General features: G+C 41.5%; 4 protein-coding genes across 4 annotated transcripts; all 4 read left to right on the top strand. All coding sequences in view use genetic code 12, as the record gives it.

Annotated features, from left to right (window-relative positions):
* Positions 1-627: 627 nt before the first annotated feature.
* On the top strand, positions 628-1,002 carry RJT20DRAFT_136009 (uncharacterized protein; the record flags this gene model as incomplete). The annotated part of the gene is made up of 1 exon (XM_064918449.1): positions 628-1,002. One exon carries the CDS (start codon positions 628-630, stop codon positions 1,000-1,002), a length of 375 nt encoding a protein of 124 aa, XP_064772924.1.
* A 1,180-nt stretch (positions 1,003-2,182) lies between these two features.
* On the top strand, positions 2,183-2,734 carry PGA53 (Pga53p). Its single transcript, XM_064917503.1, has one exon. The coding sequence runs from the start codon at positions 2,230-2,232 to the stop codon at positions 2,614-2,616; it is 387 nt and encodes a 128-aa protein (XP_064772923.1). The 5' UTR covers positions 2,183-2,229; the 3' UTR covers positions 2,617-2,734.
* A 2,615-nt stretch (positions 2,735-5,349) lies between these two features.
* On the top strand, positions 5,350-6,264 carry ILV6 (acetolactate synthase regulatory subunit; the record flags this gene model as incomplete). The annotated part of the gene is made up of 1 exon (XM_064921157.1): positions 5,350-6,264. The coding sequence occupies one exon, from the start codon at positions 5,350-5,352 to the stop codon at positions 6,262-6,264; it is 915 nt and encodes a 304-aa protein (XP_064772922.1).
* A 3,525-nt stretch (positions 6,265-9,789) lies between these two features.
* ZCF27 (Zcf27p) lies at positions 9,790-14,576 on the top strand (the record flags this gene model as incomplete). Its single annotated transcript, XM_064921156.1, has 3 exons — positions 9,790-12,964; positions 13,835-14,073; positions 14,127-14,576. The coding sequence occupies 3 exons, from the start codon at positions 9,790-9,792 to the stop codon at positions 14,574-14,576; spliced, it is 3,864 nt and encodes a 1,287-aa protein (XP_064772921.1).
* Positions 14,577-15,311: the final 735 nt, after the last annotated feature.

The raw sequence follows: 15,311 nt of genomic DNA, 5'->3' as shown, positions 1-15,311 counted from the left end.
ATGGAATTCCCAAACAGGAAACAAGGTTTGAGGCGGTTAGTGTTAAATCGGAAACCAAGGGAGGCATTCTAAGTCAGAACTTTCGAATTTAATTTTGACAGAAAGGTTCAAGTAGTCTCCAATAGTGTATATTCTACGAACATATTGTCATACTGTCACTTATTGATACTTTTGTTGAATAAGAATCTTTTATCTTACTCAGTTCAACCCAACCCGGAGTTGAAGGTTCTATGATAGATGTGCATAATGGATGACTGTTCTCGGTCGAAAATCCGTTTAGGAAATAGTTCCGCTTTTTTTTTAGTCATTTTCGGTTCTAAATTTGGTTGGATGCGAAAAGATTCTGGCAAGGCTTAACACAAGGGTTTAACCCCACTGTGGGTACTAGATTGTCCTCTGACTCATCACAATAGAGAAATAGATCGATGCAGAGAGGGAAAATGGTTGCATTTTCGATTTTTCATGACACGGTTCTATTTTCGTATGTGCCTTCACTTTGGGAATGGGTGCAACGTTTGCAAAAAACTTTTCACTTTACTTGGTTCGCCTCTAGTTGGCAAATGGTATAAATAATGGGTCATTTAGACCCTAAAGTTAGAGATTTGGTTTGAAAACTATCATCAAACAATGCAAATCTCCTACTGTTTAGTATATGCCATACAATTGGCAGCAATTGCCAACGCTTTGCCAACCGCTCAAAATGACTCCAACACACCTGAAAGTAATAACAACAAGATGGTGAAACGAATGTTGGCGCCCAACCAATCGGGTGGTGAACCTGGAACTGGCCCTAATGCCACCGATCCTCGTTTAAGACCTGATCCTGCTGCTCCTGCTGACTCTTTTGAATCCGATACCAGTGCTGTTTCGACTTCTACCGCGACCTCAAATTCGACTACAAATTCCTTCCACCCTACTTCAACCTCGAATGCTGCCAGTTCTCCGATAAATCAGACTGGTTACTTCGTTGTAGCGATAGCTGCCCTATGTAATTTGTTGTAATACCTTATTTGAGAAGAAAAACACTTTTCTTCTACGACCTAATGAAAGCATTCACTCATTAGTTTTTGGTGGAGAGTTTACGCCACCATAGTCTGCATTGTTGCATCTAGTGACTTCTAAATTATTCTTAAACTTTTTCCACTAATATAGCTACTAGATTTATTTAGTTTAGTAGAATGCCTCCTTTGGCAATATACATGTTTGATATGGAACCTGGTTGTAATCTAACTAAGAAAACTGTGATTTTACGGATTTTCTTTCTCAAATCCTTTTTACCAACGGCAGTTTTATTCAAACCGTACAGTAGAATTCTATTCTGAAAGGAGATTTCAAACGCAACGCGAGAGTGTAAGCACCAGACACCAATTCCAACTTATTCCATCCAGAGAGCTTTACGATATGAAGATGGTCTACGAATTGGACTCTTCAAAGCGTTCTTGGAGCTTATATAACTTCTTAATAAAAGCCTGCAGGAGTGGATATCTTTACCACTTTCACTGTGAAAAGCGCCGAAACTGTCTCATAGTGGGGCTAATGCGTTAAAATCAATAAAGGCTCAGCAGATAACCGCCTTACTGATTCACTCACAAAAAGCGTACCCGTGGTCGTAAATATGTCTCGGCCTTTTCAATCCTAAACCCGTTGAATACACTTCTAGGGCTATACAATGAACCTCTTGAGTTCAATGTCGGGTCAAGTAACCTCACGGCATATGGATTTGGACAGTCCCAAGGCATACAGTTTGCTGCTGCAACATGAAAAATTTTATTTTCAGTTGGTTTATCTAATTCAGTTGTATTTACAACTCGAAAATATTTCTTGACCTAATCTGTTAAGACATCACACTACCTTTAAGTCCCAAAGTGGCTGCTCTTTGCACGAAGGAGGTTCTGGATTCGTCAAAAATTATCCCAAAGTGCAGGCGTTATTACAATGTGGATAGTAATATATAGGAGAAAATAGACTTGGTGCAGGAGACGTCTTTGAAATTGGCACTATACGAACATCTCCATGCAGTGCATAACCTTCGTTGTAGCAATATACCAATCGCCTTGTGAAATATGCCTCAGGCCCACACTCCTGTCGAAATTTAGCCGGGAGGCTGTTACGGAATGGAATAGGATAAAATATTGGTGCAGAGTATAAAAAGAAGAGCAATTCCTGAATTTTAGCTGTGGTGCAATTGTTCTCTTTTGTGTCTAGTGTACTTTCTAATTATCAGTCAAAATGAAGTTCCAAGCTACTATCGTCTCTCTCTTTGCAGCCTCTGCCTTGGCCATCCGTGTCGAGCAAGCTTTGCTTAACACCGACAACATGATTGTCATCCAAGAAGAAGCTGGTTCCATTGAGATCCCAGACGTCGTTATCTTTGAAGACGAGGAGATCTTGAAGAAGTCCTCTGCTACCACCAAGTCTGCTAAGAAGACCGAGTCTGCCACTGCTACTTCTTCTGCTAAGAAGTCTAAGACCACCTCTGCTCCAGAGTCCTCTTCCACCAAGAGCTCTAGCAAGTCTCACTCCCACACTGCTTCTGTCACCAAGACTGGTGCTGCTGTCCGTGTTGAGGCTATCGCTGCTGCTCCGTTGGCTTTGATTGCTGGTTTGCTTCTCTAAGCAGGTCAATATTTGACTCCCACTAACAACAGACACTTGGTTGCCTTTTTATTTTATTTTTATTCTATTTCTAGTTTTATAAAAGCTCATTAACTTTAATTTACATCTTTTTATCAGATTTTCTTGCTACATCTCGTAGACCTACGATTGACTTCATTACCTACATCCTACTGCTGCTACAAGCCTTTCAAGGTACCACTTCCTCGGAGCAGTTTCTACCCTTTTCTCTCATAGATTTTGAGCCATAGTCCCGATGGCCAAAAAAATCCCTAGAGGAAGTCCAACGCGTGCGCATCGATATTTTATCACTTCCAAAAAAAATTTGACTATATACAATTCGACCGTGGGCATGGAACTCGTGCAATGTGCAATGACTCAGGAGATGGTTTAAGGGATGACATTTAACACAGATAGCGGTGGGACGTGAAATAGCACCGAGATTCCGTCCAATCAGCGTCCAAGGGATGAAATCTCCTATGAATGACATGAGTTGGTTTCAGCATGGATTGTTGTTGGATGTGACATGACACCTTTTGCAACCGTTTGCATGCCAGTCCACGTATAGTTGCTAGGTATGGTACGTTGCTATTGCAATAGACAGTTGCTCTTCTCTGGAAATGGGCCAAAAAAGGAAACTCACTCCCGAGACCCGAGATGGAGACTAACTGAGAGAGCCAGTAAGAGAGGTGTTTGCGCAGGCTGCAGCGAGTCACGTGACCAACTTACTCAAGAAATCCTGTATAGCCAAATATGTTCCAGAGCAACTATGCGGTATGGGTGTTGATCACAGAGTAAATTTTGCTACCTCTCCTTTCGGGATCGACCGTTCTTTGCAACCGTACTAAATATACGGACTACGACTGGGATATTGCAGTCGGTCATGTTGATGTGCTATGTAATACTTATATTTTAAGTCTTGATTATAAACAGATAATAAACAGATTATAAGCATGAAACAGATTTGTTGGGTGAACTTGAAACATTTTGACTCACTTTGACCTCTAAAATCTAATTTATTCATGTCATTCGATTGATAAGTCATGAGCTAATCTATCTTTATGCCTCTAGTCTGCTTGTTATGGCGATCAGTTAAACCTTGTACAACTTTAAATACCGACCAAAAACATTGCAGGAGGTCAATGATGATATTGGTCCACAGTATTTCTTTATTTTTAGCTAGCGACAACGTCTGAAAGTGGAAAACACTCTCAATGGCATGATCAAGCACGGCATAGCCATTTGCAACAAGTTCAACAAAGTAATTCACTTTATTTACTTCCAAAGGATTCTGGTTAGCAAGAAGTTTCCATAGTACAGTCAAAATGATTGCAAGATAAGACCTCTGGGAGAAATAAGCTTCCAATTCCTGTAAATACGTATTGTTCAAAATTGCGTCTTTAACGGGTAAATACTTTACCAACCGGATGGCCACATAAAAGAAAATATTAAAGGCAAGAATATACTTGAGAATGCCAAACATCTTTATAACAGTGCTTAGTCCAAAATTCTATATGGCTCTGATTCATGAATTGGAACTTTCCGTGCATTTATATTAAGTTGCACGAACAGCAATCACGATGTTGTGGTTGCCACTAAACGTTGCTGTTAAGGCGCGGAGAAACATCATAAAGTGGAGAGCCATCTACAATTTGCATCATTTAATAGAGAGAATTGATGACCTTACAGTAAAGCAATCGTAAATAGAATTCTCTTTCACGGTTATCCTTTTGCTTGCTTCAGCCATGGGAAGAGGAGAATTATTTTTTGGTTGTGTTAGACTGCAAATCTTTTCATAGACGATATATTTTAGAACCGGTGATGATCAGCGGATTTTGTATAACCGGCGTCAGGCCGTAGGCATCGAAAGATCAATTTGGTCCTGAAACTGAAACCTTGGTGCTGTGGATATATATGACCATTTATGAAATGTCTTAAAGCTGTTTGCATATAGAAGGAAGGTAGGTTTAGAAACAACAACCAAAAAAGGTGCTAAAAGTGATAATTATTATGGCACTCTTTTTTTTTTCCAACTTCTCCACAAACCCTGCTGCGTTACACACATTTGCATTGGACCTTTGCATTGGACCTTTTAACAGGGAATGAATACTCTTCAATGGTAGCGGATATCTCGACTTGACGGAATTGTACTTGGTCAAGAGTTTAATACTTGTACAACAAAATACCACTTCAATGTTCAATGTACCGTAAATATATAACAATGTACACCGCTACCACTTAACACTAGTAGGAATCCTATTGCTATCTCATCTTACCACTACACACTGACTCCACTGACAGCACACAGCACACAGACACAACAGGACTCACAGCATTCACTGCGCAGAGGCTACAGCTGCTCACATACTCCAAATGCGACATCCTGGAAACGGCAGCGGCCCTAAGATAACGTGATGTCAAAACAAACATCCTTAACCCCATACTGCATTAGCCTTAACACACGCTGGCGTATACTCCCACACACTCCCACACACTCTTGTGCACTCTCTAACGACTCTCACCGTGCACTCCAGCCCTGTTTCCGCCGGACCGCTAATGTCGTCCTCCAATTTTTCACTTTTTTCAATGTCGTTCCGGTGTCGTAGCATTATGATTCATCCTTCGAGTCTTCTCTCCACTAACCATAAATATAGACAGTCACCAGAGTTTGAAAAAGTGCCAGGTGAGTAGTCAGTATACCCGGAAGTCTTACTGTCACCTTTAATACTCGCAAAAATGTTCAGACAAATAGCTTTGCGCCATTCTCAGGCCGGTGCCGTGCAAAGACAGGCCCTCAGAATGAAGGTGTCAGCCAGCTCCACCTCAGCATTAGCATACAAGACATTACACCGTAACCAGAAAAGACCACCTTTACCAACATTGGAAACACCAAACTGGTCGGCCGACGCTGCCGTTTCGTCCATTTTGTACGAAACTCCAGTTCCTTCCAGAGCTCCTAGAAAGCAACATGTGTTAAACTGTTTGGTTCAGAACGAGCCAGGTGTGTTGAGTTCCGTTTCCGGAACTTTGGCCGCTAGAGGGTTCAACATCGACTCTTTAGTCGTCTGTAACACCGAGGTCAAGGACTTGTCTCGTATGACCATTGTCTTGGCTGGTCAAGATGCCGTCGTCGAACAAGCCAGAAGACAAATTGAGGATTTAGTGCCAGTTTACGCTGTTTTAGATTACACCAACGCCGAAATCATCAAGCGTGAGTTGTTATTAGCCAGAGTTTCTTTATTGGGTCCAGAGTACTTCCAGGAGTTGATCGCTACCCACAAATTCCATATCAATGATGGTGCTGCCATTCCAGACTTGTCTGCTACGGAATCTGCTTTCCATCCAAACAACTTGGCTCCATCTGAAGCCTTGAGACAGAAACATGTCCATTTGGATCACATTTCTACTATTACTGAGCAGTTTGGAGGTAGAGTTGTCGACATCTCAGACAGAAACGTCGTTGTTGAGTTGAGTGCTAAGCCTTCAAGAGTTACATCTTTTGTTCAGTTGTTACATCCATTTGGTATCTTGGAGCTTGCTAGATCTGGTATGATGGCCTTGCCAAGAACACCATTAGACGCTGCTATTGAAGAAGAGGAGCCTGTCGCCGCTGCTGACATCGTCGATGCCTCTCAATTGCCTCCTGGTTAATCTATTCTGTTGTTGAAATATAACAATTGAACAACGAATAATTTGAGATAAGGAACAAATCAATAAGCGGAGATGCAAGCTAGTTGCTAAAGCTTCATCAAAGCTTTATCCGTATAATGTACATAAATGTGGAAGCGTGATTTTACTCATATAAACCATAAATATATATCCACAGTAAGAGCCGATATTGTAGGCGTAGAATGGCATTGGGATATCGGCATTATAGGGGACAAAAGTTGAATAATTGAGAACGCCATTCTTGTCTCAGAAAATGTTGGTTCTTGGTACTGACTTACTTGGCCTAACGGCATATCTTTATTGCCGACTTCGAAGCTTAAACCACACAACATGGGCTTCTCCAAGCATGGCTGTGAATAAAAGCCAGGAATCGTTATGACCGACGGAAACCATGCAAAAGATATACTACCATAGTTGCACAGTATTGTTTATGTAGTCGGGGTTGTTTGTGCCTATTGTTTAATACCGTAAAAGCTAAATTGCTAGAAATGCTGGCTGTATGAGAACCTATTCATACCTGAGCCATTGGCGGCATGCTAATCCCAGTCGTAGCACCGTACAATTTCACCATCATAATCCTCAAGCACCTCAGCATACCACAGCCAATTGCAGTAATTGGTTCCGTTCCCCTTTCTCCGTTGCAGCCTTATAACTGAGATAGGGTTTGACCTAACAGCAAATGGCATAAATAATAAAAATACCCTAAATAATATTAATACGAATATTGGAGAGAGTACCAAATGACAACCACAGCTAACATCCACCAACAATAAAGACTGGTACTACCAAAGTTCCGTTTGGAAAATATCCGCTCAAATATAACCACGGATCCATGCAAAGTGGGGTTGCAATCGCCTATTTGTGTGGAAAACATCTGGAGACCAGTTCCAAGCACCGATTTTTTAACCTGAATTGCACTATGGGAGCTATGCATAACCACAGAAAGTCGCACAAAACTTAAATGCATCAAGCATATGCTATGCATGGACCACTGGAACACCTCCATGGCTGTCGCTGTGAAATTGGCTGGCCAATAGCAGTTGACGACTGCAGCATCTTATAACTATAAAAGCTTAAACGGCCATGCCAGGAACTCCAGGCATTCCACTGGAAATTCCAGTTTAAGCTTTGCACCTGATCCATACAGAATAATAGCCATTGTCCAATACGGCCCAACCTGAAAATCCTGAACAGAGAACGGCATTGCTAAAAAGACAGAACGCCTAACGACGGCCACTGCGTGCAAGGCATTTGAATGTGCCAGTTGTTAATGGGAATTGCTCATTGGTTGAGCCCCTATCATGTTGCAAAAATGATACTTCATGTACTTTCTTCATGAATGATGTCTTCCACCAACATATGCAATAGGGCTAAAACGATGATAGATTTGAGGGATATCCATCATGTAGCATCGAGCCCCAAACGGTCTACCTGAGGTGGATAATCTTACCACACACCTGTCCTGATCATCCCTGCATGCGATTGTTGATAACGGCTGTTGATAAGGTTAGGAAAAGTCTACTGGTTCCCGGTGCCGATTATTGTTGATGATTGTGCAACGTTACAATGGCATTGGCATTGGCATTGGCATAAGTTGCCTTTTTTTGACGTCATCGTTCTATGTTTTTCTGAACTTACATAGATCGTCTACCGACCCATTACTGAATCACGCTCTCCATTTGGTCGCTTACCGGTCCAATTCACCTCTTCATGCCTCGCTTGGTTCCTTACCAAATCTCATACGTGCACACAAAATACTGTAGGTACATGTTGTGTGCTTCATCCAGTGCATGGTTTGGAAACGATCGACACCAGTCTCGTAACACTGAACAATAGGCTACTGTATGGATATCCGTCGTATGGAGAGGACGTTTCCCAATGCGTCGAGGGGCGTCGTAAAATCAGTAGCACGATGTACTTTGGTCGCAGTGGGATTGGGGCGGATATGGGGACTAAATGGGACATTTCAGGTAGTTCTAGTCTGGTTAGAGGTGAAGAAATATTAATTATTACATTTACTATCGATATTATTTTTATTGTAGTACTGTTAATATCATTTTTCCATTGTTGCAAGTGGTGGGTTGAAAAGGTTTCGAGACATTAGAGGCCGTGGTTGCTATAGTAGCCCCTCCAACCACTATTGTTTTTTTTTCTCCATGGGTTATTCATACGTGCACCGAAATGAATGCTGATCGCTAGACAAAGAAGATTCCCCTATCCAGGTGGCCCGAGAAACTGCCACAGGCGTTGTTGTCTTTCCAGTTCTTTGTTTGCAATGTGTGAAATCCGAGCCCCCTCCCCCTCATGAAAACTCTTCACCAAACACCACCGGGCGCCCAGAGTTTGTCCTGTGGTTCCTGGATTTAGTCCTTCGATAGGGTTCTCGATTCTGGCTTGTAATTGGCAATTTGGCGACCTTGATTGGGGGTGGTGGATCCGAGTTTCTTTTTTGACCCACTGTAGCCTTACGTCGTTAGCGGCTAAATCGGTTGGTGGTCGCCTGTCGCCGCCAGTCGTAACTTGCACCAGTAAATAAAATTGGTTGTGCCTTATGGAATTTATCGATCTCGATCTCGTCTCCACAATACAAACTGACACAGAAAACCGTCATTACAAGCGTCTGGTGGCAGTGTACATTCACCCCCTATACCAACGAATTTTCGTCCGTTATACGTACGTCTTTGCGGAGTTATTGGCCTTCTGCATTTGTCAATTGTAATTACAGTTACAAACTCAAATAGAACCGACTATTTCCCCAGGGATTTTTTTTGGTTTCGGTGACTGATGGAATATCGTGCCTGTTAATATTATTCGTATTCTTTCTTGTTCGTATTGTGTCTGGGAGTAACCAGAGGGCTAAATTCTTGCTATTATTGATTTACCGTACTATTATTATTATTATTAATGTTTTAGTGCTGGTGCTATTCATGCTGTTATTCTTATTCTTGTTCTTATTCACACCCATATTCATATTATTATTATTAATATTATTCTTTATATTCTTATTCTTAATATTCTTATTCTTAATATTATAATATTAATATTAATATTAATATTATTATTATAATTTCTCTTCTTCCTCTTCTTCCCCCAACTTTCTTCTTGGTTAGTAGCTACTACTTACATTCACAGTTCTAATTCGTGTTATTTTATTATCTCCATTGATAGAATTATATTAGTTCGTTTCTTCTTTCGCCGTACTTCTTCTTTCGTGGTGGTCCCTGTCATTTCAGTTCCCGGTGAAAATTCGTGTTCGTTCTACTGATTCATTGTATTGTGCTAGCTACCGTACTTCGTCGTATTTTTTAGTCTTCATTTGGTGTATCCATCTCGTTGTTAGAACTGCTCCGGCGTTGTTGACCTTCATTTCTACTGTACCGTACCAACCACGTTAACCTCGAGGGATCTACCACCAACTACCACCATTCCTCCATCGCGGTACACCATCACGTATACACAGTCACGGTCGTCCTATCGCCCCAGTTCACCAGCGTCCGATCAACTACAATGGACGGATCTGTCAAAAACGAATTGGGAGACGGCTCTAAGCTACAGCCCAAGTTATCCCAGCAGCACATCCCTCAACCGGGCTCAGGAGCAGACCAGCAACAGCAGCAGCAGCAGCAGCAGCAGCGATTACATCAACAGCAGCAGCAGCAGCAGCAACAGTCACAACAGCCTCATCATCCCCAGTACATGCCCCCTAACCCATACTACAACATGAACCCCAACTTCTACCAACCATTAGGTCCTTCGGGTCCTCCACAGTTACAACAGCCGCCTCCTCCTCCCCCTCAGCAAGCATCAGGCTTCTACACTCAACCACCAGCGTCCGGGTCAACCCCGTACTTCCAACAACCAAGACCACTGCCACCAGGAGGAGCTAATGGCCACTTACAAGGACTTCAGCTGCAAGTTCCGCCATCCCAGCAGCTCCAACAGCCTCCTCCACCTCCTCCTCAGCAGATACCGTTACAGAACATGGTACCGCCAGGACAACCCATGTATAGTAACCCCCAACAGCATGTAAATGTAGATCATCTCAATGCCCAATCTCGTAAGAGACCAGTGCCACCAACAGGACCATCTTCCCGGGTTTCGGCCACTTACCCTAGAAAGAGAGCATTAACGGCTTGTGATACTTGCCGGTTGAAGAAGATCAAGTGTGATAACGTCAGGCCTCGGTGTGGTTCGTGTATGAAGAATGGTAATACCAATTGTCACTATCGCACGGATGACCAGCAGAAAGACTACTCTAGTTATGATCCAGCTTCACTTAATATCCTCACCAAATTAGACGTGATCTTGAAGGACTTGAGAGACATCAAGAGCCTCAACGGAATTGAGTCCAGTAGCCCGGAAGAAAGCAGCAAGAGACGAAGGCATTCTACAGTAAAGGGATCTGTTGATTTCCACTTCGATAACTGCTTCTGGGACATGTCTATAACGTCTATCTTGAAATGGAATTACTTTACCAAATGCTTTGGCGATACTCCCGCAGATACAGAAGCAGTGACAAACACTCTCGTGAAGGAGTACAACAGATCCTCGATCGGAGCACCAGAGACAAAGCCGTTGGAGGAACGGTTGCAGAGAACAAAATGGCTAGAGACTTTGATGAGCAGGAACTTTTCTACAATAGTTAATTCGTTCTTCGTGAACTGCCATTCTAAGATTCCAGTTTTGGATACACTTGAGCTATTTGAATCGTTTGAGATTCACAGATGTTTGATATCTCATTTCAAAGAGTTCCCATTTACGAGATTGTTGGAGATTTTCGATCTGGAAAATACTGATCCAGACTACTTACCTGCTGAGGTAGTGCAAGCACTCACAGCTCAGCATGTAGAGATCACTCCATATCGACGCAAAGCATTCAGAACCCTATGCAAATCGATTCCAGTGATCATCATCATTTGCGCATTGGGAATCATCTCCACTCCAGTACAATTAGACAACCTATCAAGATTTGACAGCTCTATAGATGAGAGAAACAGTTTAGAAATAGGGTGCCTTTCAGATCCTGCGTTTTTAGAAGGCGGAGGATTGGAGAACTTGCCTAAGAGTAGACTCGAGATTGCAAATAACATCGTCAAGTATGCCGAATTTTTGTCTACAGTGTACCCATACACTATTGTTCAGAGTTCGTTAAGGAACGTTGAGTACTACTTACTCCTCAGTCAATACTATTTGTATACTATGACTCCACTATTGGCTTATAGAAGTATTTCAACAGCATCTCAGAACATGATGTATTATATCACCATGGGTGAGGAGTATTCTCTCAGTGCTTCTAAGAAAGAGACCGTGGACCGTTTATTCTGGTCTTGCTTGAAGTTGGAGTGCGAGTTGAGAGTAGAATTGTCTCCTTATGTTCCTTTATCTGGGATTACACAGATTAGTCCTCCAACTTCATTTCCAAAAATCCCAGATCCTATGACAGAAGAGGTGAAACATTCGCATAGTGAAGCTTGTATTAAGCTAGCTCACAAATACGATGATGAGCATTCGTGGTATTACTTCCTCACGGAGATCGCAGTAAGAAAAGTTGACAATAAGATGTTCGATGAAATTTACTCATATGATAGTACAATCAACAAGCTTTGGGATCAGGAGAGTTTCTCGAATGAGGGCGTTTGGATTATGTTCATCAAATATCTTAACCAATATAACGGAATAATCAACTCATTGAGCCCTCAAATAAGAAACTTTGTGTTACAGGAGATAAATGTCGAGCAAATACACAGAAGAATGAAAAAAAAGTACGAGAAGAAGCAACTGAACCTCAGTAATGACAATGACATATTTGACAACTTAGACGATTTCCTCATTGACGACGATCTTCTTATTCGTGCCCAGTCAGAGACAATTATGTTCATCAAGACCAGAATCATCACCTCAAAATTACTATTATTCCGCCCTATCATCTATTTAATTTTAGAAAACCGTATTCCTATTACAGAAATAATGGAAGCAGCGATGTCTGTTATGAGTTCACAAGTGAACATAACTTCTGTTTCCTTAAATGATTTGAACTCAATGGAGTCGCCAGAGTCATCTGCTGGTTCCACTTCTAACACCTTTTCAGGAGATACTAATCCTTCTGAAATAGATATGGAAATGGACTATTTTAATTTGATTAATGCCCCACTATTCTACCAGAGACAGTATCCAGATGAAGATTTCACGAATATCATTGAGTATACCAATAAGGAAAGCACCACTGGTTTACCAGAAGATGATACCGACGAAGAGAACAATTTCAAATTAAAGAGCATTCCTTTAGCAAGGTCTCGTATTTTAAGAATTTTCATCCAAAACTTGATTTCTTTGCCAAAGTTAAACATTCCTAAACTAGGAGCTCATAGACACCCCGGTCTGTGGTACTACTTGCGTAATTTATTCATTGGGAATGTATTTCAATTTTTATTATTGAATAAGATGCATGAGATGTTGCAAATGGCAAGCAATGATGAGGGTATGAAGGCTTTTATTGCTCAGGTTCCCGAAATCTCTTCTATGAACGAAGTGCTGGAAATGTTCAATTTGGTCCTCAACAAAAGTGATATCATCGCGGGATTCGAGCATTCGTTGATCCTCTTTGAATATTGGAAGGACGAGATCAGAGATTGTGAAATATATTACAATTATATTAAACGTTGCATAGAAAAACTAGAAGTTGGTTTGAATCCCGAAAAAAATTGATGTACATATGAACCCTGCTTATATAACTATACCAATATATCTCTATACATAAATATTCAATTAATTGATTTGTATTGGTATAGTTGCACCCAACCAAAAATAGGCCCATTATTGATCAAGATGAATGACAAGCATTCCAACTAGAAAAACCAAGCAAAATTACCGACTGTCTTGGGGATATACATCCCGTTGTCTTGCATAGAGAAAAATGCATTAAATATATATAATTAGCAGGTACAAAAGCATTACAATCCCAAAACATACACCAACAACAAATAAACCGTCAAATAAAATGCACCAGCCCACAACCCCCGACGTTACAGCATATAATAAATGGCTGCAATTTTTACAGCTACAGGACCATCCCATGGTAATGTATCTTAGCTTTCCTCCACACTGAAATTTTATCAGATCGGATTTTGGGTGTGAAATTTTCCACACTTCTAATTTTGGTAGCGTCTCCGAGATCGCAATTATCCGGGAATTTGCACCTAAGCATATAACATCGAGATATTTCGATATTTATGGTTCTTTGGTTGGAAGGGGAAGAAAGTTGGGAAATAGACGTTATTTGCCCTTAGAACGGAAGTGAGGAAAATCCGGACTTTTTGTGAGCTTTATACCACAATTGGAGCGGCCATACAAGCTATACTCATCACTGAGAGGTAGTCCGAACAAGGGAATGAGTACGGACAAACCACCAGTTGACACGGACTGGCACAACTGTGACTATGAAATTAAAGAGCAAGACCGATATTTACCTATTGCCAATGGTATGTTGAGAATTTGAAGTTCCGAATAGCAGGGCCGATTTAATTGAATATAGGAGTAACTAACGGAATTCTAGTGGGCCGAGTGATGAAGAAAGCCCTTCCACAACACGCAAAGCTCTCTAAGGAATCCAAAGAATGCGTGCAAGAGTGTGTTTCCGAGTTTATTTCATTTATAACAAGTCAAGCAGCAGATAAATGCAAATTGGAGAAAAGAAAGACCCTAAATGGTGAAGATATACTTTGGTCAATGTTTATTCTCGGGTTCGAAAACTATGCAGAAACTTTGAAAATATACTTAGCGAAATACAGACAAGTATGTATACTTTTGTGGAGTTAACAATGATCAAGTACTAACATTTCTTCCAGTTTGAACAAGCAGAAGCGATGGCAAGGCCTCCAAAGAAGAAAAAGAGAAAGAAGCCATCTAAACTTGCCACTCAGGACAATATCGAAGTCGACAATACGGACGAGTTCCTTGAGCCAAGAGATTATGATGATTACAGGGACAGCGAAATAGATGAAGAAAGATCCTTGGAGTCAAATTACTCCAGAACTTCAAACGAAGACTCACCTCGATTTCTTGAAGAGATTGGCTTGGAGCCAGACAATCCCAAGCTCGAACCCATTAACATGCAAGAACTGGAGAGTCAGGCGAGATTCAGTCAGTCCATTCTGAATTTCTTGAACTTCAATATGGAGCCGGCTCCAACCAGCACTAATATACTACAGGAAGACGAAGCGTACATCACTGTTCCTCCCGAGCTGAAAGAACCAGTTCTGTCGGATAGTCGATTCTACTACGATAGACCTGAGTAAACCGGATTTCCTAGGAATTTCCAATGAAATGCCGTTTTTATGTATGAAAACCTTAACTGGCTCCTACACCACAATTGTAATACATACAGTGTTGGGTTCCATAAGCATCGTTCTGGAACCACTTTTAGGTGCAAAATGAAAATATGCGTGGTGGTGAAAAATTTTGATAGAGTATGTAGAGACAGTATACGACTATAGAGTATGTGACACGAAAGCGACATTCGAGAATGTACTGATAGGTTTCTTGGTAGACGACAACGAAAATGGAAATTCAAATCCAGAGGTCTTCAGTGATGAGGCTATTGGGGCACGGATTAAACTGTTTATCCCTCAAACCGGTCAATCCATCAAACAAGCGACATTTTGCTGTTAAAAGAGAAGAGAGAACCCACCGCAGCCAGTTTAACCCCAGAATGTAGGTGTATCGTGGCATATATATATCATCTCTTCGGAGCCAGTTCCATTAGCACCCACGACACGTCCTTCAATTCTCCGTGCTATGCCCCCAATTCTTACCTCACCGTGGACCTCTCTATCGTTATCACAGCTCAAGCCCGCTTTCCCCTGAACTGTACTTACCCCTCCGTCACCAACTGTGCTCCCAGGCACCAATCGTGGCTACCACCTTCAAATGGCTCCATAATATTGCCTAATCAGGATAAAGCCATGTACCTTAAATACGCGACACCGCCCACTATGTACGGTTACAGCATCTGGGACAAAAATAACCATCTG

The sequence above is a fragment of the Scheffersomyces xylosifermentans genome, assembly GCF_036884685.1.
Source record: "Scheffersomyces xylosifermentans strain CBS 12540 chromosome Unknown RJT20scaffold_6, whole genome shotgun sequence".
NCBI lineage: Eukaryota > Fungi > Ascomycota > Pichiomycetes > Serinales > Debaryomycetaceae > Scheffersomyces > Scheffersomyces xylosifermentans.
Note: the sequence above shows the minus strand (reverse complement) of the source record. Positions and strands in the feature narration are given on the sequence as shown.